Source organism: Prionailurus viverrinus, chromosome B4 (genome assembly GCF_022837055.1).
Source record: "Prionailurus viverrinus isolate Anna chromosome B4, UM_Priviv_1.0, whole genome shotgun sequence".
Classification (NCBI taxonomy): Eukaryota; Metazoa; Chordata; class Mammalia; order Carnivora; family Felidae; genus Prionailurus; species Prionailurus viverrinus.
Window position 1 is genome coordinate 139,403,452 of NC_062567.1, and position 19,975 is coordinate 139,423,426.

Genomic DNA, 19,975 nt, shown 5'->3' on the forward strand with positions numbered 1-19,975 from the left:
ACTATTGAGCTCTGGCCCAGCTCTGCCTGTCCCTCCTTCTTGCAGGACAGTCTCTCCCTGGGACGTTCGGAGCAGCCGCACCCCATCTGCTCCTTCCAGGATGACTTCCAGGAGTTTGAGATGATCGATGACAATGAAGAGGAGGAGGAGGAAGAAGAGGAGGAGGAGGAGGAAGAAGAGGAGGAAGGAGAAGGGGAGGGCAAGGAGGGAGGAGGCCCTGGCTTAGAGGCCCCTGCCCCAGAGGAGGCCCTGATCCCCTCCCCCTCCATGGAGGAGCCCCACAAGAATCGGCCCACCACGCTCCACCTGACTACACTGGGAGCCCAGGTGAGCATCCAGACCCACCTACAGCACCCTGGAACTAAACCTGGGTTTCCACCATCTGGAACTCTGCTCCCCATGACAGCCTGTCCTACCCCTGAGAGCTGGAGACCCTCCTCGGCACCACTGTCTTATTGCTGTTCCCCCCCCCCCCCCCCCCCCCCAGGACTCCCTGAACAACAATGGAGGCTTTGCCCCAGCGCCTCCAGCTTCCTGGCAGGAAACAGTCCTGTGCTCACCTCCCCAGGAGCCCCTCAGAGGTTAGCGGGGTGGCGGTGCTGGTGGTGGGGTCACAGGAGGTGAGGGAGGGAGGAAGGGAGGAAGGGAACCGGGTGGGCTTGCTGACATATACCCCTGCTCGGCAGAGTCACCCGCCCCCCTCCAGCCCACAGACGCGAGCCCCTGCAGGGCACAGTCGCCTGTGCGCCCAGGCTGCGATTGCGAAGGGAACCGGCCGGCTGGCCCCCCCGCGCCCTGTGGGGCCTCGCCCTCGTCAGATCCTGGCATCGAGGCCGACCTGGGCAGCCGCTCCAGCGGGGGCCGCGGAGGCCGGCGCAGCAGCCAGGAGCTGTCGTCGCCAGGCTCCGACTCGGAGGACGCTGGGGCCGCACGCCTGGGGCGCATGATTTCCTCCATCTCCGAGACGGAGCTGGAGCTGAGCAGCGACGGCGGCAGTAGCAGCAGCGGCCGCTCCTCGCACCTCACCAACTCCATCGAGGAGGCCTCGTCGCCTGCCTCCGAGCCCGAGCCCGAGCCCGAGGCCCCGTGCGAGCCCCCGCGCCGCCCCGCCTTCCTGCCGGTGGGCCACGACGACACCAACAGCGAGTACGAGTCAGGGTCCGAGTCCGAGCCAGACCTCAGCGAGGACGCCGACTCGCCCTGGCTGCTCAGCAACCTCGTGAGCCGCATGATCTCCGAGGGCTCCTCGCCCATCCGCTGCCCTGGCCAGTGTCTGTCCCCCGCGTCGCGTCCCTCGGGGGAGCCCGTGTCGCCGGCTGGCGGGGCCACACAGGCCCCTGAGGCGGCTGCGGGGCCGGGCGGCGTGGAGCTGGTGGACATAGAGACGCTGTGCGGGCCGCCGCCGCCCGTGCCCTCGGCACCCCGGCCTGGCCCTGCGCAGCCCGGGCCCTGCCTCTTCCTCAGCAACCCCACACGCGACACGATCACGCCGCTGTGGGCCGCTCCGGGCCGCGGCGCCCGTCCCGGCCGCGCCTGCTCCGCCGCCTGCTCCGAGGAGGAGGACGACGAGGAGGAAGAGGAAGAGGATGACACTGAAGACAAGGCGGGGCCCCCTGGGGGCCGGAGCGCGGGCCCCGCCGCGCCGCTGGACGCCTCGCTGGTGTACGATGCGGTCAAGTACACGCTGGTGGTGGACGAGCACACGCAGCTAGAGCTGGTGAGCCTTCGGCGCTGCGCTGGCCTCGGGGAGGACAGCGAGGAGGACAGCGGCGGGGAGGCCAGCGAGGAGGACAGCGGCGGGGAGGCCAGCGAGGAAGAGACAGCAGCTGCACTTCTGAGTGGCGGTCAGGGCCCGGAGGACGCCTCCCCAGACAGCCCTGACCTCACCTTCTCCAAGAAGTTCCTCAATGTCTTTGTCAACAGCACATCTCGTTCTTCCAGTGAGTGGGAAGTGGGGGGAGGGGGACGGTCCCGGGGAGCAGGCAGGTCCCCAGAGTGCGCCCAGGGCAGCCTGAGGTCCCTCACAGGGCGGGGACGCCTGCGGGGATTGATGCTCCTCCTCGCCCCGATGGGCCGGTTCCCTTTCCCTCCCTGACTCGGGACGACCTACAGCAGACTGTTGGGGGGAGGAAGTTGGCCAGGCCTTCAAGTACTTTCCTTTCCCACCTCTGAGTCTGTCTTTCCCTGTCTCTGTCACTCAGGCACCGAGTCCTTTGGCCTTTTTTCCTGCTTGGTCAACGGGGAGGAGCGAGAGCAAACCCATCGGGCCGTCTTCAGGTACTGCCTCCTCAGGTGCCGGCAGTGATCCCCAACCTTGGTCTGCAGACACCGTTGGGCCCGGGGGGACGCATCCCAGCCAGTGCTGCCCCTCCTCCAGTGATCTCCCACCTCCGACCTCATCTCAGGTTCATCCCCCGCCATCCGGATGAACTGGAGCTGGATGTGGATGACCCGGTGCTGGTGGAGGCCGAGGAGGACGACTTCTGGTTCCGTGGCTTCAACATGCGCACAGGGGAGCGTGGGGTCTTCCCTGCCTTCTACGCCCACGCGGTGCCCGGCCCTGCCAAGGACCTGCTGGGTGAGGTCCCATCCCCGAGGTGTAGTTTGCTACCCAGCCGCCCTCCTCCCCTCCCCCCCAACCACTGGTCTGAGCTAGACCCCTTATGATACTCCCCTCCCCTCCCCACCCCTCCAGGGAGCAAGCGGAGTCCCTGCTGGGTAGAGCGCTTCGATGTGCAGTTCCTGGGCTCTGTAGAGGTGCCCTGTCACCAGGGCAATGGCATCCTGTGTGCGGCCATGCAGAAGGTCAGTCTGGAGGCAGGGGTCCACCTCAGTCCTGTAGGCTTGCACGGCCTCTGGAGGCCCCAGGCCTCTGACCACAGAGGGTTCAGGTGGGGCCTTGGGAGCCTCAGGGGGCAGGGATCCCAGCTCTGATTCAGAGGCCTGGTCAGAGGGCAGAGCTTGGCAGCTGCCTCCCAGCACCTTGGGGTCTCTTGGCGGGTTCAGTGGGACCTCTACTTTCCTGCAGTCCGTCTTCTTTTTGTCTGCAAATCAAGACCAACTCTCACTCCGTCATTTGCTCCCTCATTTGTTCTTAGTCAACATTTAATGAGCACCTGCCCTCTACTGGTCCTGTGACTGAGTAGAAAAGCAGCCGAAGAGCAGGACGGCCCTGTGCCTGAGAACTTCCATCCAGCTCGTGGGGTGGGCAGTGAGGAGGCCGGGGGTGGTGGGAGCTGTGGTCCTGTCCGGAGGAACAGAAGGAAATGGCAGGCTTTGTGCAGAGAGGTGACCAGGTGGTCCTGAGCCTAATGAATGGCCAAGGCCCCTGGCTCACACGTTCGAGAGTCAGTGCCAAGAGCGTTCATCCATAATGCAAATGTTGCACCAAGGGGAGACGAAGACACCCTTGTAGGCCCTTGAGACCCTCTCTCCCTAACTTCTTCCCCAGATTGCTACTGCCCGGAAGCTGACGGTCCACCTGCGTCCTCCTGCCTCCTGTGACCTTGAGATTTCCCTTCGGGGGGTCAAGCTGAGTCTAAGCGGAGGACCTGAGGTGGGGGTGTAGGGGTCTGAGGCACAGGGGAGGCTGGGGACGGGCTAAGGCAAGAGGGTCCGACGGAGGGAGGGTGGCAGGGGTGCCAGGAGTGGCTCCAGGCCCTCCGTCTAACTTGGCAGACACCTGCCGCCTCTGCTCTAGTTCCAGCATTGCAGCCACTTCTTCCAGATGAAGAACATCTCCTTCTGTGGCTGCCATCCCCGCAACAGCTGGTGAGAGCCTTCTCTTCCTCAGAGTCCCCATAAAACCCAAGGGCCGCCCCTCTATGAGTCCCGTCCTCCACCGCCCTGACTGCCCCGCCTGCAGCCACGTGGCTCTGTGAGTTGAGCCCTTACATGGCGCCCACTCTGCACTGGGCTCAGGAGACATGGATAAAACAAGCTCCCATCTGGTCTGGGTGGGGAAACAGACACATAGACAAGTAAGCACTAGAAGCATCTATCGGGGCCTGGCAGATGTCGCTATGGGGCTCCAGTGAGCAGACCTGTAGAGAGGTGGATGAGTTCTCTTGGGACTCAGGTGGGGACTGGAAAGCATTCTGTGAGCCTTGGAAGACAAGTAAGTAATGGGGCAGGTCTTGGTAGGGAGCCAGTTGAGCCAAGGCTGTGGGTGGGGGGCACTAGGTGTCTTGGGGAACAGCTGGAATGAGGCTGGAGGGACACTAGGAGTCCCGTGCCCTTTGACTCTGTCAAAGAGCTTGTATTTCATCCCATTTGCAGTGGTGTCACTGAATGTGACTCAGTTGGGTTGACCAGCTGGCTTGTCAGGATGCAGAGCTGGATAGAATGTCAGGGCTCAGACCAAACAGCAGGGCGCTCGGGCACCACAGGACTGGTCTGCATGGAGGCCACATCTGCACGGGTGGCGGGCTGAGGGTGGCACTACCGGGAGGGAGACTGCATGCGCCACAAGCTCAGGTCTAGACACCTAAACACGACCCAAGTGCAAGCCCGTGAGAGAAGGATGGTCAGACCAGTGGTTTAGGATTCAAGCAGTGGAGGTGGTGGGTGGAGGGGAGGGGACACAGGAGCTGCTCTCCTGGCCCAGACCTTCCTAATACGTATTACTCCAGAACTCGGCGCAGTCCTTCATGGTAAGGAGGCGCTGAGGAAATAGCGTCAGGCGAAGGGGTATCTCATTTCCTTGTGAAGGAGGCAGCGGGTCCGGAATGTGCCGGATGAAACTGGAGTACGTGGCTTGTTAGGTCACAGATTGCCACAAGCACTCCTGCGCTGCCACAGACTGGCCGTGCGTCCTTGGGCAGGTTTCTGACTGCCTCGGCGCCTCATTTCCATCATCTAGAGACAGTAGAACAGGACACTGACCTCACGGAGCTGTCGTGAAGTTTATGTGAGGTGAGAACAGGAAGGGCTGAGGGTGGTGCCCAGGACTCGGTAGCCCCATCGAAGCGTCGGGTGACGATAAATGCGACTGAACGCGGCGTTTGAGATGCGGCTCTTCACCGACAGCACGAGCATGTTGTTTTGGCCGTGACACTGTCATGTGGATTCCCACGTGGCAGAACCACAGGAGCCCAATCCAGTGTGATGTGGGTTGGATGGGCCACAGTGGGGGAGACTCCAGACTCAGGCCGCGGGGCTCTGACAGGCTCTCCCTCTGGACAGTAACTTTCGTTAATGTCTTCGTGAAGAGAACAGGGCAGATTCAGGGAAGAGTTGGGGCGGTGACTGAAAGGTTGTGACAGAACCAGAGTGGGAGGTGTCTCTCCACGAAGAGGGTTTTGCAGGTTGAGGGCCAACGCCATGCCCCGAATCAGAGCTCAGAGAAGAGCTGCAAGAGTTTGCAGGACCAGAGATGGGACTGTGCAGGCTCACGTGACTCACATCTAGAGGGCAGGAAGGAGGCCCTGCTGTGTGCTCTGGGTGGGGAGCCACGGAGGCGGGGGCACCCCTGTCGTGGAGAAAGTAGCACAGGCCACTCACTCCTCTTAGGTGCCGAGCGCTGTGCTTGCCCTAGAACCCAAAAAGTCACCTTGAAATCTTGAAGTCCTGTGACCCACACACTGTCCCCTCCCCTTACTCTCCTCCGGAGCCCTCTGTCCCCGACTCGTCTCCAGATCTTAAGGGGGGCCTGAGGTGTGTGTGCTCTCACGTTCTTCTGCACCAACTCCCCTTCAGCTATTTCGGCTTCATCACCAAACACCCTCTGCTGAGCCGTTTTGCCTGCCACGTCTTTGTGTCCCAGGAGTCCATGAGGCCCGTGGCCCAGAGTGTGGGGTGAGCTGGGGTGGGGAGGGTTGGCTGGGGGGCGTGTGGGACGCAGAACTGGTGCGTGAGTGCCCGGCGGGGGGTGGGGAGAGTAGGGCTGGGAAGACAGGCAGGGAGGTGAGGTTTGTGGGGAAGGCCTGGCACGGGGTGGGGGGTTTGTACAGGAGTGAGGGGAAGGCCAGATGAGGAGCCATAGAGCTGGAGAGTTGGAAGAAGTTGGTGGAAAGCAAGTTTGCAGACGTGGGGCAGGGGCCTAGGGGGAGGGTGTTGGGGGTGGAAGAGGCATGTTGCCCCACGGGCCTGGAGAGCTGAGGAATGGGGGCCAGGGGTGACATGGGCAGGCCCAGGTGGGTGAGGAGGGAGAACTTGGGGCGTGGGGGTGCGGGTGACTCAGGTGGCCCCGAGTGGCTGGTAGATGACGCTCTCTCCCCCAGCCGCGCCTTCCTGGAGTACTACCAGGAGCACCTGGAGTACGCCTGCCCCACAGAGGACATCTACCTGGAGTAGCCGCCACCGGTCTCCTGCTGCAGGTGCAGCTGGGGCTGGGCGTGTCTCAAGAAGCCACTGCGGCTTTGGCAAGAACTGGATTGGGGGCACGTGGGAACTGACGTCCAGGGGGTTTCCTCCGTGCTCCCCAGGGGCTTCGGGAGGGAGGAGTCCGCACCTCTCCACTTTCCCTCCGATCCGTTCTTTCTCTCTGTGTCGCCCTCATCTGCCCCTTGACCTCCTCCTATCTCCTTGTTTCTGTCTCTGCCCCTCTCTGTGCCTGCAAACTCTCACCCTCTGCTCTTTACTTGGGGTCAGAACTGGGAGGGTTGTAGAGGAAGGAGAGGCTCTAGGCGGCCAGTGGCACCAAGCTCCCAGGTGATCCCCTCCTGCCCCTCCCCTGTGATTTATAAAGGAATTTTAATTTTTATAGTGAATCTCAAGGGATTATCCCATCCTTGACCACAGGGACAAAGAGAGGGACCCCCATACTGCCCTCCGTGGAGCTCAGGGGGAAGCAGGGAGGGGTTCCCCAGAAGGGGCTTGGGGGAGATTAGGAGTAGCTCTGGATGCTTACCCCAAGCCCCCAGACGCTAGGAGGAGGGCGCCCGCCCTGGCCCTGGTCGCACCAGCGTCCGCTTCGCCGCTGCACACACTCCCCGCAGTCTAGCGCCTCAATAAACTCTCTGCTTGGTGTGACACTGGCTGTTTCTGGGGGACGGTGGCACAGATAAGGGACTGGGAGCTGCCCCTGGCAGTGGGGCCCGAGACTCCAGGTTGATGGAGCCGTGAGAAGTACTCTCCAAAATCATGCCGTGGACCTTCCTAGGGATTCTCCCCAAATGTGCTTGATTGGCCAGGGAGGAAGCTGGGCCCAGAGAAAGAGAGGGGGCACTGGTCATACCTGTGTGTTCTTCTGTCCACACCAGAGCTCCAGGATGGGGGTGGTCACATGGGGGAGCTGGTATAGCTCAGATCAGTGTGTGTGCGTGTGTGTGCGTGTGCGCGCGTGCGCCCATGGGTGTATATGCACGCTTGTGAGTGTGTGAGAGGGAGAGCAGGGGGTCAGTCTGTCTCAATCTTAAAATTGGTGTTGAAAAAATTTTTCACAGAAACCCAGAAGAAGAAATGTGGCTATTTGTCACTAGGCCTCTAGCTGGTTGTAGATACTATCTGCCGGAGAATGGGTTTCCTGTCCCCGGTCCCCAGGTGAGCCCCAGATCTGGGGTGCTGAGGTCAGCGTGACAGGCGGGGCCTTCATGAGGGTGGGTCTGGGTCCTTCCCCCAGAGCCAGACCAGTGCAACCAACACTAGGAAGATTACAGGACAAGTGATGAAATGAGAGTGAGTGATGGGAGGGTTAGACAGATTCACTGCATATAAATTTAAAACTAGTGTCTATGAAAACCACATGCTGTGGGGATGCCCGGATGGCTCAGCTGGTTGAGCATCTGACTCGATTTTGGCTCAGGTCATGATCTCACGGTCATGAGTTTGAGCCCTGCATGGGGCTCTGTGCTGACGGTGCAGAGCCTGCTTGTGATTCTCTCTCTCCCCACTCGCGTGCTGTAAATAAATAAATAAGTAAATAAATAAACAGACTTAAAAAAATCACACGCCTCTACTCAAAATAAGAGTTAATAAATGGTCCGGACCTTTGGTATGTAGACAGCCCCACCAACAGAGCAGGGACTAGCTGCGCAGTGGACACGCAGCTTACAAACCAGGACACGGGAACGTTTCAGCTCTACTGTCGAGAGTCCAAGTAGAATGTCTGTGAGGAGACTTTCCCACTGAGTTGTGATGAGGCAGAGAGCCCTAGCTGTGTATGTTTGAAACTTGCACCCTAATGTACCTGGGCACGGAAGCATGACCCACAGATCCTCTGGCTGCATCACCAAAAGGACCCCCCCCAACCCACCTGCACTCTGCTCTTCCTTCACTCAGGTGGGAATTCTCCATGCCCTGCCCTCCTGTCCTCACTGCCGTTCTGTCTTCACTGTCCTCACTGTCCTCCTGCCCTCGCTGCCCTCCTGTCTTCCTGTCCTCCTGCCCTCCTGTCCTCACTGCCCTCCTGCCCTCACTGCCCTCCTGTCCTCACTGCCCACCCGTGCTCACTGTCCTCATTCGTCTCAGGAAAGGCACCACATGCCCACCCACACCTCCACCTCAGTTCCTCCAAATCATCTCCCCATTTTTCTGTAGCATTAACCTTTCCCTCCAGCTTGGCCACGTTTGGGTGTCCTTTATCTGGAACGGCTCCCTCTTAGCAGGACCCTTCCCATACCTGCCCATCTTTCTTCCATCTCTTTGACCTCCTTTCCTGCACCTGCCCGTCTTTCTTCCCCTTTCCAGCTGCTCCTTGAATCTCAGGGTTTCCTCTAGTTCAGCTGTGCTGTAGACCCCATCCCTGGCTGCATCCTGGGTTCTCTCTCACTGGCTTCTTCCCTTGGACTCAATGCCTTCCCTGTACAGAGCTCCAACGTTCTGCCTCTGAGCAGACCACTTGGCTCAGTCGTGTGCTACACATTAACTCACCAATCCCGGCTGACACTGGAAGCCACTCCTTCACCTGGTCAGTGGGCTGGGGCTTTGCAGAGTACTGTCAATGCAATGACCCTAATGAGAGCACCGAGGTGCAGAGGGCCCAGACAGCTCAGGAGGGGCTGTGGACACTTAGAACTCACATGAGCATCTCCCCGCCTGCTCTCGGTTAACTGTGTTCTGGGTTTTACACTTTTTCTCGGGCACCTGAACTAGAGTTGCCCTAGAGACCCCATTGCAGCCGCCTTCACCTCCACCCCGTCACCCCTGAGTCTGCCCCTTCATCCCCCCACCTCTGCCTGGATCAAACCACCTTGATGTCCGCCTATATACCTCCGTGCATCAAAAGCCTCCTCCAGGCTTCCTGCCCCAACCCGCATCTGTGAACCCACTGGCACTTGTAACCCCATGCTTTTAAACAGAAACCTCAGCAGACACTATCCCTCCTAAGCTGCAGTGGCTCCCTATCAAAACTGCCCTGTTCCTGCCCCTCTTGAGGCCCCAGTCCCTCCACCCCATTTCTGCCCTTGGAACCTCTGAGCTTCCTGTGGTCATCTGTTGTCCTCTGTATGTTGCCGGCTGACCTGTCCTCCTGGGTGCTGGGGGACCCTGAGCCTTGGAGTTGGATTAGGGGTCTCTCCTGCTTGCTCCCCTGGCAGAGGCTGTGGAATGTGAGTCCAAGACAGCAGGGGCGTGGCTGATGCCCCCTGTCCTCTGGGGGCCCAGTGCACACATGCTGAAGTCCTTGGAGCCCTGTGTGCTAAGACTCTAATGCCATGGCTCTGACTTCTGGAAACCAGGCTAAGGATAGCATTCTAAACGAAAAGCTTTGTATTCATTCTTGTTTAAATGTTGAAAGCATAAACATCTAAATTTTGACCAGCTAAATTAAGGTATACTTACCTAACTGAAATATCGGACAGGTATGAAAAAAGTAATAACCCAGAAAACATTTGTTATGCTATGGTAGGAAAAAAGCGCGCAGAACCTGTGTTAGAAAAAAGAGTGAACGTGGGGCGCCTGGGTGGCGCAGTCGGTTAAGTGTCCGACTTCAGCCAGGTCACGATCTCTCGGTCCGGGAGTTCGAGCCCCGCGTCAGGCTCTGGGCTGATGGCTCAGAGCCTGGAGCCTGTTTCCGATTCTGTGTCTCCCTCTCTCTCTCTGCCCCTCCCCCATTCATGCTCTGTCTCTCTCTGTCCCAAAAATAAATAAACGTTGAAAAAAAAAATTTAAAAAAAAAAAAAAAGAAAAAAGAGTGAACGTGAAGAAGGGCGGTCTCACGGCTTGTCTTCCTTTCTTCCTGTATGAACTTGTCTTAATTGTTTCAAGTATTATATGTGCTTATTAGAGACTCCCAAGTGCAATAGAAGCATCTACAGAAAAACTAAAAATACAAAAGTAAAGGTATATTAATTAAACGCAAACAAGAAAGGTTATTGGACCACAATAAAAGTACGCATCTCTGGATGTTGATGAGGCTTCCATGAACTTGCCCCGCAGACAAGGCCAAGAACAGCACTTCATCACATAGTGCTCATTATCATTTTTATAAACACTATTCAAAATAGAATTTGTCTATTTTTTAAAGTGTTATTTTTCCATTATAAAGAGCACACGGTCATTATGGGAATTTTGGACACTGCAGAAAATAGAAGGAAGATAAAAAAATTCTCATATCAACTCAAAGACAACTATTGCTAATATTCTGGTGTACTTTTTCTAGTCTCCTTTCTCTCTCTCTATATATATATAGATTTATATATATAATTACTGAAGTACAACAAACATACATCCACCCTGGATTTTACATTCTGCATATAGAGAGCACAGTTATTTTGGGATGTCAATGAAAATATTTCAACAATAGATCATATAATAGGTGTGATGCAAAGCATTCAGCTCTAAGAGAAAACACCAGGGAGACCGATCTGATCAATCAGGGTACGAGGTGTGGAGGCTGGCTTGGCTACTAGAAGAAGGCTACTTGGAACATAGCAGGCTCCTTCCCTTGGTCCTGGTCTTGGGTGCTTGGTCTTTGTCCTCATGACTGCCTGAAGGCTGCTGTGCCTCCTGGCGCTGTGCTCCATTTCACGCCAGAAGAAGAGTACGGACAAAGGGGCAGGCAGCTGGTCTTGCAAGAGCCCCACTGAATGCCCTGGTGAGGAGTGGGAAGGGGAGAGGCACTGGGGGGAGGAGAAGCTGGTGGAGACCCAAACTCCAGGCCTCCCCGAACCATCACCTGAAGGCTGGGGAACAGGAACATTTACCTGCTGGCTCCTGGCCCCCACCAGTTGAGAGCTGCCCCAGGAGTGTGCAGCCCACAGGCAGGCTGAGAGCAGAGTGAAGAAGCAAGTCCTTTTAGGATGGCCCAGCCAGCCACAGCTGAGGTCAGAAGGCCTGCCCCCAACTTCTGAGCCTCTCAAGCTGAGCAGTGTTTCTGACTTCCTCAAAAGAGGCACAGAGGGCAAACCCCATGACCAGGGAGCCTGGCGGAAGACCCCCCCTCCAAGTGCCGGGTGGGGATCCAAGACCACCCCCGAGGATGAGGGTGATGGGACGTGGATGGCACTCTCTCTGCAGAGGTGATGTTAAGGAACACCGCCTTGGTGCTGAGCAGAGCCAGGGCACCGGGCTCCTCATCCCCAAAACCGCCGCCGTGAGCTGGCCTTGCCTGGCTTGCAGGTGTGGACACAGGTGTGGCGGGACCTGCACGAGTGTGAGGTGTGTGGGGGTGGGAATTGGCACATAGCATGGAATCTCTCCCCGAACAAGCCCCCCACCCTGCATGGATCATGTCCTGTGGAATTGGCACATAACCCAGAAGACAGGACCCGGCACATGTCTAGCTTCCACTCCCGAGGTCACACCCACCAAATCCAAGGTCAGCTGCACTGCTACTGCTCCCTCACACCTGTGAATGAAGTCCTTTTATGCGCAGGACTTTGCAGCGAGGAGGATAAAACGGTCTACCCAAAGCTGTCTCAGCCTTCATTTGAGTTGGTGGCAAAAAGGAGAACTTTGATTTTATTTTTTATTTCTTCATGAGATTTGGAGCAGACAGGAGCAGCTGGCTCCTGGCCCCTGCCCTGTGCAAGGCCCCACCCCTGCAGAACCCCACTCACCACCCGGTGGGCCCAGAACTAGACATCCTTCAACCAGACAGAACATGCCTTCATCTAGACAGAACATGCTGACCCTGGAGGGCACGACCTGCGCTCCTTTGGGGCATCCTGCATGAGGCTTACACGCAGAGGAGGCTGACCACCCTGCATTTGTGGGCAGCAGAGGGGCATGGAGGAAGCTCCTGGGAAGGGGGCCAGCCTGAGCGGGCTCAGTACCACCAGCCACCAGGACGTGCCCCGTTCTTCCCCAGGGACCTCCAGGTAGGGACTGGACTATGCAGCCCACATGGGGGGGGGGGGCATCTCAGGGGAGGTGACCTGTCCAGTCAGGGTGGCAAAGGAGACGGAGGAGGTCATGCTGTTCAGACACAGCTCGTCTCCCAGGCAGGCCCCCCACCCAGGGGTGGCAGGGTGGGCACAAGTGGGCCCCCAGGGCTGTGCCTCATGTCTCCAGGAAGCAGTGTCCCATCTGCTACCTCAAACACAGCACATTATACTGAATCTCTGGCAGGGACCTGGATGGCAGGGACCAGTCCTCTCTCCGCCAGCCCACATTTGCTGGGATTATGGGGGTGGGGGTTAGTATTTAATTTCTTTCTGTATCAGTTAGCATTTTGTGGTCACAACCAAACTATAAAAACTAACTCTTGATAACTTAACCAAAAGGAAATTTATTGGGGGGGGGTGCTGGAGACTCCCAGGGGAGAAAGGAAGGCAAGACAAGGGGTGCCCCAGAGGGTCAGGGGCTACTTCGGGAATGGATGGGCAGCAGCTCTGCTGTGGGCAGATGGACCGACCCCTTTCTCGTGTTCTGTGGGTTCCCCGCACCTGGAGACCCATGTCTGAGTGGGGCAGGGTCATTGGACTGACTGTCCTTCCCTTGGGGTTAGAGGGGGCTGCAGTCCCAGTAGGGCATTGGGTATTCGCTGGGGAGGGGAGGGCAGACTCTGGGCATCACGTTACAGGGTTTGCAAAGTGACGAGAAAGTGTTTCCATTCTTGCTGTGGAATCCTGGGCCAGGCCACCCCCCACCTGTTCCCTCCAGGGCCCTGGTTGCCTGTCAGCTCAGATGGCACCCTAGACCCCTCTTTCTACCTTGGGTCCCTTTCTTCTGAGACCACCTGAGGAGAGAGACTCCGTCCTCCCTCCTTGCTGTGGGGTGTGTTGTGCTGGGGCAGGGAGAGGTCAGACCTCACCCCTGTGGCTGTGACCACTCAGAGGAGGAACCAAGGAGGCTGAGGGAAGGCATAAATAAATGCACCCCTCCCTCTGTTATTGCTAACCAGCCCTGGGGTCAAGGACAGGACCCACTGGACAGGACCCACTGGACAGGCACTGTCAGGGTGCAGCAAAGTGAGTTTACACTTAGTGTTACGGTTAGAACATGATTTGTGTGAGCAGAGAGAGCCTGATAGTGTTTCTTACCTTGGACTGTGGCTGCAGGCATTGCCTGGGGAGCTCTAACAAGTGCACGGTCCTTTTGTGATTAAAAACATTCAGGGAAGAGGCGAATTTAAATATCAGTCCACGAACTGTCACTTTTGCTCCCCCTTCCGGTCACTTGGGGGACAGGAGAGTAAGGAGTGGGTGATGGAGGGGAGGGGTGGTCTCCCTGAAGGCGCTCCTCTGCTCCAGACACCTCCTCTTCCTTCCTAACGCACCTGACGGGAAACTGCAGCACCAATGTGTTTGTTCTGTTGGTTCCAAACACACATAGCTCCTTCCAGAAGAGACTGGGTTGCCTGAGGAAGTCACTCTGTGGGAATGGAAAGCCGCCAGTCTGGTGAACGGATGAATCTTCAGCTCACAGGAAAAGGAGCTGTTTTTTTAATTAACAATAGCAGAGAAGAATGGGAAATGCAGGGATGGTGCAGACAGCATTTGGGGCCACGACAGGTGTGTGCACGAATATGTGTGCAGGCCTGTGTGTGCTCACATGTATGTGCTAGTATGTGTGCGTCTCTGTGCATGTGTGCATGTTTGCAAGTGTGTGTGTACAAACACGGGCATGTGTGTGCACAAAGACTGTATGAGGAGGGTGCCTCCCACTAAAGCAGCGGAAACGATGCCAAACAAGCATTTCTGCAAAAGCATCAGAGCAAAATCAAAAGTAGTGACCAAGTGAGTGAATCTGCTTCTCTCTCGAGCCTTGGGTGCGGAGGGTGGGTTTCAGCACCCTCCTCAGATCTCCGCCAACAGAGAAGCATCCCTGATGTATTCAATGATCTCTGCATCCTCTCATGATTATGCTCTTATAGGACCAAGTACTCTCCCGTTGTGCTATTTACCAGCTAAATTCTCATTTCTCTCAAAGTATAAAAAACATGTGACAACGGAAGTGTGCACCATGTTTCCACCCTCAAGTTAGAGAGCACCTGTAGCTCCTGAAATTTCCCTAGTGTCCTTTCCCAGGCAGTAGCCCACATACCCACCCTCCCCACAGGAGGAGGGATCCTCTCATGCTGGAAATCCAGCCTGAGATCTCAGGGTTGATGCTCACGTCCCTTGGGAAGAGGGGTGGGTCCCCTCTGGCAATCTGCACCCCAGCACTATGCACAGCACTGGGTGGCGGATAAACTACAAAGCGTGCTCCTCACCCAGGTGGGCGGCAGGCCTGGTGTCGTGCCTGGGCATTAGCATTTCTGTGGTTCTTGTTGAGTGTTTGGTCTTCGGATGCCATGCACAGACGGTGCCTGCTTCAGTTCTCAGTCCTCACTCTGAAACCAAGGCACCTGGAGGTGACCGTGTGTCCCGCTGGAGGAGAAGCTGCAGGCTGCAGGGGTGCGGCACGCCTCGCCCATCTGGGGCCAGTGCCTCCACTCCGACCACACGTGTACCTGGGCCCTCCTTATGCCGGCGTCAGCGGCTGCAAGGGCCCCCAAGGAAACCATTGCCCTGAGGGGGCAGCCCTAAGACACCGTGGGATCTGGGGCATGGTCAGTGCGGCACCAGACCAGACATGATGGGAGGGCCACATGGAGAACACAGAGTGGGCCTCAGCACTCTGCAGCTGACACCATAGGCTCACTCTCCAGGTCACGTGCACTCATACACGTGGCTGCCATACATCCCACTCACTCGTCTCATTCCAGCAGGACCTCTTTTGGCTGAAAGTAACATGACCCACAAGCACTGGCTTTAACAGGTAGGGTTTATTATACTGTGAGCTCTAGGAGGTAGGTGGCTGGGGACACTGGTTTAGCAGCTGCACGATGTCTGGTCAGGGGCAGCGATAGCACTGCTCCACCCTCACTGCCCCAGAGTAGGAATGCTGGAGGGGACCCAAGGATCCTGACAGACTGGCCCCGACCTTTCACTGACCAGGACTCTTAGTTACATGCCATTCCTGGACCACTCACTGCATTGGATTGTGACTGGCTCAGACTGGGTCAGGGAGAGCCCGTACGTACCTCCTACTCAATGGGCCTCTGACCACCACTGGAACGGTGGGGGTCTGTTAGGGAAGGGGACGGCTGCCTTCTGGACCTTGGCCACCCAGACAACGCTCTTCTCTTTGAGCCAACACCGAGGGAGCATAGGCTACAGTGCGGCTCTGGAGGCACACGGGACCTGACGTCGGCAACACACAGGGTGATTCTGCACGGGCCCCACACTGCTGCGTGAGTCCTCTCTCCTGGCCTCACAGGGGGACAGCCAGGCCAGCACGTCAGGCCTGAGGGATGAGGGGTACTGGGTGGGGAGAAGGGCAGACCTCAGAGGGTACGGGACCACTCTAAGGGAGTGAGTTTGAATTTAATTCTGAGCACGATGGGAAGTCTGCAGAGTTTTGAGCAGGAACCAAACCTGACGTCTGTCTTTTCTGGGTGGAGAACGCTTGTCTGAAGTCAAAGGAGGAGGAGGGAGACAGGAAGTGTGTGTGGGAAAGCGGAAAATGCAGAGCTCTGGAAGGGGCAGAGGCAGGGCCCGGGGTCCATCTCAAGAGCTATCTCCCCTGATCTGCACCTGGAATGTGCACCTCATCACCTGCCTTCAGACAGGCTTCTCCTAAGAGCCCACAGTCCGGTTATTGAGCCTCCAGGTATGCTTCCTCCAAGGGACACCTGGTGCTCACGGGGGCTTGGCAACTTCAGGGTCTTCTGCCCACCACACCTCACACCCACCCCACCCTGTTCCTGGCACACAAAAGCACTCAGCACAGCTCTGCATGAAGGGATATGCTCACACTCAGGACCCAAGCTTGCATGCACTAACACATACAATCACAAAGGTTGTGGGGCAGCTCCCGGAGCCAGGATGTTTGGGTTCAGATCCCAGCCCAACCTCTTCCTGGCTGGGTGACCTCAGACAAGTCGCTGGATCGCTCCATGCCTCAGTTTCCTCATTTGTAACACGGGCAGAACAGCACCTAACTCGGGGTTATCACGAGGATTAGAGGAATTATCACACCTGTAAGTACCAGCTGGTGTTATTAGCATTATCAGGTACAAACTGCCTCCACACACCCGCACCACAGCAGTCAACCATCACGTGCCCGGGTCAGGCGAGGGGCCCCGGCTGGCCTGCACCAGTGCTGTCAGGGCTGGGGCTCTGGGCAGTGGCAGCAGGATGGCCGGGGGGTGCAGCTGGGCTGACAGCAGATCTGCAGGGCAGGGTCCTCGCCCCGGGCCATCTGGCTGGGGCTGAAGGTCAAGGCAGCATCAAACTGGGCCTTAAGCAGCTGAAGCTGCTTTAGTGCCTCCAGCGCCTCGGGCGTGACCTCAGCCACGCCTCCCAGAAGGTTGTAGTTCTCACCAGGGTCCTCAGACAGGTCGAAGAGCAGCGGGGGCTCGTGGGCAGTCAGAGGACTAGAGGCGTGGCAGGCAGGGTCCGCAGTGGTGTCGCTGTGGGCAGAGCCTGGGGAGGGGGGCATGTCTGTGCAAAGGGCAAGGGCGAGAGGAGGGACCAGGCTCTGGGGCAACAACAGGGTTGGCAGGGTTGGGGGAGAGGAAATTACCCTGGGTGAAGAAGTGCGCTTTGTACTTCCCACTCCGCACAGCAAAGACCCCGTGGACCTCGTCTGGGTAGGCCGAGTAGAAGAAGAGAGACTGCCGGGGGCTCTGGGGGCAAAGTCAGGGATCACGGGGTGGGCAGGGCCCTCCAGGACTGGTGTGCACGTACCCAGAGCCATCAGCCTGGGCCCCGGATGCGTTGCTGCCCCCTGGCCCACCCGGGAACACCACTGGCAGCACCACTTGGAGGCCACTCGCCAGAGGGTCTGCGGGGCGGAGCGGGGGGGCCGGGGTCTCAGCCTTGCTGGCCCTACCTTGCCTGTACCCAGCAGCAGGGGGCTGAGGTCAACACCGTCCAAGGTGACATTGGGCAGAGGGGCCCCGGTCAGGGCTGCCAGGGTTGGCAGCAGGTCCAAGGAGCTGGCCAGCTCATGGGTCACACCTGGAGGCAGAGGACGACCACTCCATGTGCCACCAGGGTGGGGGAAGTGGGGCCAGGGGTTCGTGGGGGGGGGGGGGGGGGCTAAGACTGACCGGGAGCGATGTGGCCTGGCCAGAAGGCCAAGGCAGGCTCTCGGACACCTCCCTCAAAGGTGGTCCCCTTCCCGCAGCGAAGAAGGCCAGAACAGCCGCCATGGGACATTCTCATGGTCTCAGGCCTGGGACACACAAGGAGGTCGTCAGTGATGGGGAGCTCAGGGTGACCCCTGGTGACCCCAGCCCCAGAGTTACATGCTATACATAAAAACGGCCAGCATGCGCGGGTCCCCTCTGTGTCCTGCCAAGACCAGCACGTGGCCCCTAGCCTCCCACGTGCCCTGTAGGTCACCGTGATACAGCCAGCATCTCCCCAGACACCCTTATCCTACCACGCCCTCAGCCAGTAGTCAGGATGGGAAGACCCCAGTGACCCGCGGTGAGGGACCAACCAGCATTTCCCCACCCCCTGCCGCCCTGTCAGCAAACCCATTGTCTGCAGTGAAGATGACCAGTGTCTCTCCGAGCAGCCCCAGGTCCCCCACCGCTGTCATCAGAGCCCCCACCGCTGCATCCAGTTCCATCAGGGAGTCCCCGAATGGCCCTCGGCCTGAGCGCCCCGAGAAGCTCTGCCCGCTGAACTGGGGGTAGTGGGTGTGCTGTGGGCAGAGACAGGAGTTAGCACTGGGTAGGAGTCAGGGGCAGCCCCGGGGGGTGGGTCAAGGTCACTCACGTGAGAGGCGTAGTACAGGAAAAATGGCCGGCCCTGGCGCTGGGCATCAGCCATGAGGTCACGGGCGAAAGCCACATAGCGGGCCTCAAGTCCAGGCAGCCAGGGGGGCTGTGCCTCCACGGACAGGTTGGCCAACAGCGGGATAGGGACCAGGCCCTGGTCACAGCTGCCATCACAGGGGGTGGATGGCGGAAAGCAGGTCAGGTTCTGGCAAGGGCCCTGGCGGAGCAGTTCCATTGAGGAGTCTGGGCTGTGGGGTGGGGCTCAAGGGCTCAAGGGGTCAAGGGGAAGGGGATTGTTAGGAGGTAGGTAGGAGGGTGTCTGAGGGCCCTGGAGGTTCCTACCTGATCATGGGAGTATGGGATGCCCAGGAATCGATGGAAGCCCTGGTGGGGGGGCAGAAAGGCCCCCTCAGGCCCCACCCCAAGGTGCCACTTGCCAGCTATCCCTGTGAGGTAGCCCCGGGCAGCCAGGACCTCAGCCAGGGTCACCTCCTCCAGGGGCAGACCCCCTCGGGAGCTGGGCTCCAGAACTCCAGGGTACAGGCCCATCCGAACTGGGAGTCGGCCGGTCAGGAGGGCAGCCCTATAGGACAAGTCACAGAGTCCGTGAGACAGAGAGAAACTAAGGCTGAAGTGGACATGTGGAGGAGGAAAGATAGGGGAGAAAGAGCGAGAAACGTGAACTTCTCCAAAGAGACAGAGCCTTTTGGCTCCCCCACAGGAGCCCAGAGTGAATTTGGGAGATGCTGTATGGGCTCCCCTGGCCCCCTCACTTACCGGGAGGGTGTGCATAGAGATACGGGCACATAGAAGTCGGTGAAGCGCAGCCCCCCCGCGGCCAGCTGGTCCAGGTTGGGGGTGGTGGAGCTAGGATGCCCGTAGGAGCCCAGGTCCCCATATCCCAGGTCATCAGCAAAGATCAGCATGATGTTAGGTGGGCCAGCAGTGGCCAGGCCTATGGCGAAGGCCAGAGCGAGGGCCCACAGTACCACCATGGCACACAGCACAGATGGGCCTATCACAAGAGACCCTTGGGAAGGAAAGCAAACTGGCTCCAGAGAGCTCTAACCCAAAGACCCCTAGATCCAAGCACTATCTTCCCCTGAGAACCCAGATCTCGCTACTATCCTCCCCTGAGACTCCAGGCACTATGTCTCTCCTGAGACCCCAAATCCAGGCACTACCTCTCCCCTGAGACCCCAGACCCAGGCACTATCCCCCTCTTGAGACCCCAGACCCAAATACTCCCGGACCCAGATAACTCCCTTCCTGAAGTCCCAGAGGACTTCCGGACTTTCCGGAGACCCCTGACCCCAACAGAACCCAGGAGACCGTAACCTGGGATATAACTCCCTGGAGACCCTCGGGGACCAGGACACCTGATTCTCAGGCGACCTGACCCTCTTCACCAGAGATCGCAGGCTCAGGCTCGTGGTCTGAGACAGAAGTCACATGACACTGACCCGCGGGATCTGGCGCGGCTGGACGAAGGCAGTACCCGGCGGAGGAGAGGCGGGTCGGCACCGCTGGCAGTAGTGCCCTCCGCGGGCGCTTCCGCCTCGGCCCCGCCCCGCCCCCGGTCCCCGCCCCCCGCCCCGCGTCCCGTGACCCTCTGCGCGCGGCGGCCGGGGACCTCGCGGGACGGGGACGAGGCGGGGCCTCGCGGGGCGGGGACGGGGCGGGGCTTCGCGGGGGCGGGGCGGGGCCTGCTCACGCTAAGACTCGCTCCGGGTTCGGCTTCGGGTCGGGGTCGGGGTCCGCGTCTGGGGCGCGGGGGGCGTACTCGGTCCCCCTCTGCACCCCGAGGCCGTTGGCGGGGTTGGCGCGGGTCAGTCTGGGGCGGCGCGCGGGTACGGGCGGGGCGAGGCCCCCAAA

At 58.8% G+C, this 19,975-nt stretch overlaps 2 protein-coding genes across 5 annotated transcripts in view; one reads left to right on the forward strand and one right to left on the reverse strand.

Moving 5' to 3' along the window:
- MAPK8IP2 (mitogen-activated protein kinase 8 interacting protein 2) overlaps positions 1 to 7,699 on the forward strand; it is a 29,627-nt gene extending 21,928 nt beyond the window's left edge. For both annotated transcript variants that reach the window (XM_047866641.1, XM_047866640.1), the window contains 10 exons: positions 46 to 327; positions 488 to 581; positions 687 to 1,940; positions 2,202 to 2,277; positions 2,406 to 2,578; positions 2,696 to 2,805; positions 3,452 to 3,556; positions 3,701 to 3,771; positions 5,698 to 5,796; positions 6,222 to 7,699. In XM_047866641.1, coding sequence (XP_047722597.1) covers positions 121 to 327; positions 488 to 581; positions 687 to 1,940; positions 2,202 to 2,277; positions 2,406 to 2,578; positions 2,696 to 2,805; positions 3,452 to 3,556; positions 3,701 to 3,771; positions 5,698 to 5,796; positions 6,222 to 6,294 — 2,262 coding nt within the window. In that variant the 5' untranslated portion in view covers positions 46 to 120 and the 3' untranslated portion in view covers positions 6,295 to 7,699. The remainder of the gene's footprint in view (positions 1 to 45; positions 328 to 487; positions 582 to 686; positions 1,941 to 2,201; positions 2,278 to 2,405; positions 2,579 to 2,695; positions 2,806 to 3,451; positions 3,557 to 3,700; positions 3,772 to 5,697; positions 5,797 to 6,221) is intronic.
- An 8,650-nt stretch (positions 7,700 to 16,349) lies between these two features.
- Positions 16,350 to 19,683, reverse strand: ARSA (arylsulfatase A). 3 transcript variants are annotated; one of them, XM_047868373.1, is made up of 9 exons: positions 19,564 to 19,683; positions 18,878 to 19,115; positions 18,443 to 18,683; positions 18,099 to 18,317; positions 17,855 to 18,024; positions 17,423 to 17,547; positions 17,203 to 17,330; positions 16,894 to 16,996; positions 16,350 to 16,793 (listed from the first exon to the last, which is right to left on the reverse strand). In XM_047868373.1, the coding sequence occupies exons 2-9, from the start codon at positions 19,093 to 19,095 to the stop codon at positions 16,474 to 16,476; spliced, it is 1,524 nt and encodes a 507-aa protein (XP_047724329.1). In that variant the 5' UTR covers positions 19,096 to 19,115; positions 19,564 to 19,683; the 3' UTR covers positions 16,350 to 16,473. The 3 variants fall into 3 exon arrangements, with proteins under 3 accessions (XP_047724329.1, XP_047724328.1, XP_047724330.1); XM_047868372.1 differs by having other exon boundaries at positions 18,878 to 19,130; positions 19,564 to 19,680; XM_047868374.1 differs by having other exon boundaries at positions 18,878 to 19,130; positions 19,480 to 19,658.
- Positions 19,684 to 19,975: the final 292 nt, after the last annotated feature.

Excerpts from the sequence above, each read along its gene's own strand:
- ARSA (XM_047868373.1), bottom strand. The coding sequence starts at position 19,095 with ATGGTGGTACTGTGGGCCCTCGCTCTGGCCTTCGCCATAGGCCTGGCC. Across the intron at positions 18,684-18,877 it reads TCTCTATGCACACCCTCCCG|GGCTGCCCTCCTGACCGGCC; the intron begins GTAAGTGAGGGG and ends CTTGTCCTATAG. Across the intron at positions 17,331-17,422 it reads GCCAGGCCACATCGCTCCCG|GTGTGACCCATGAGCTGGCC; the intron begins GTCAGTCTTAGC and ends CTCTGCCTCCAG.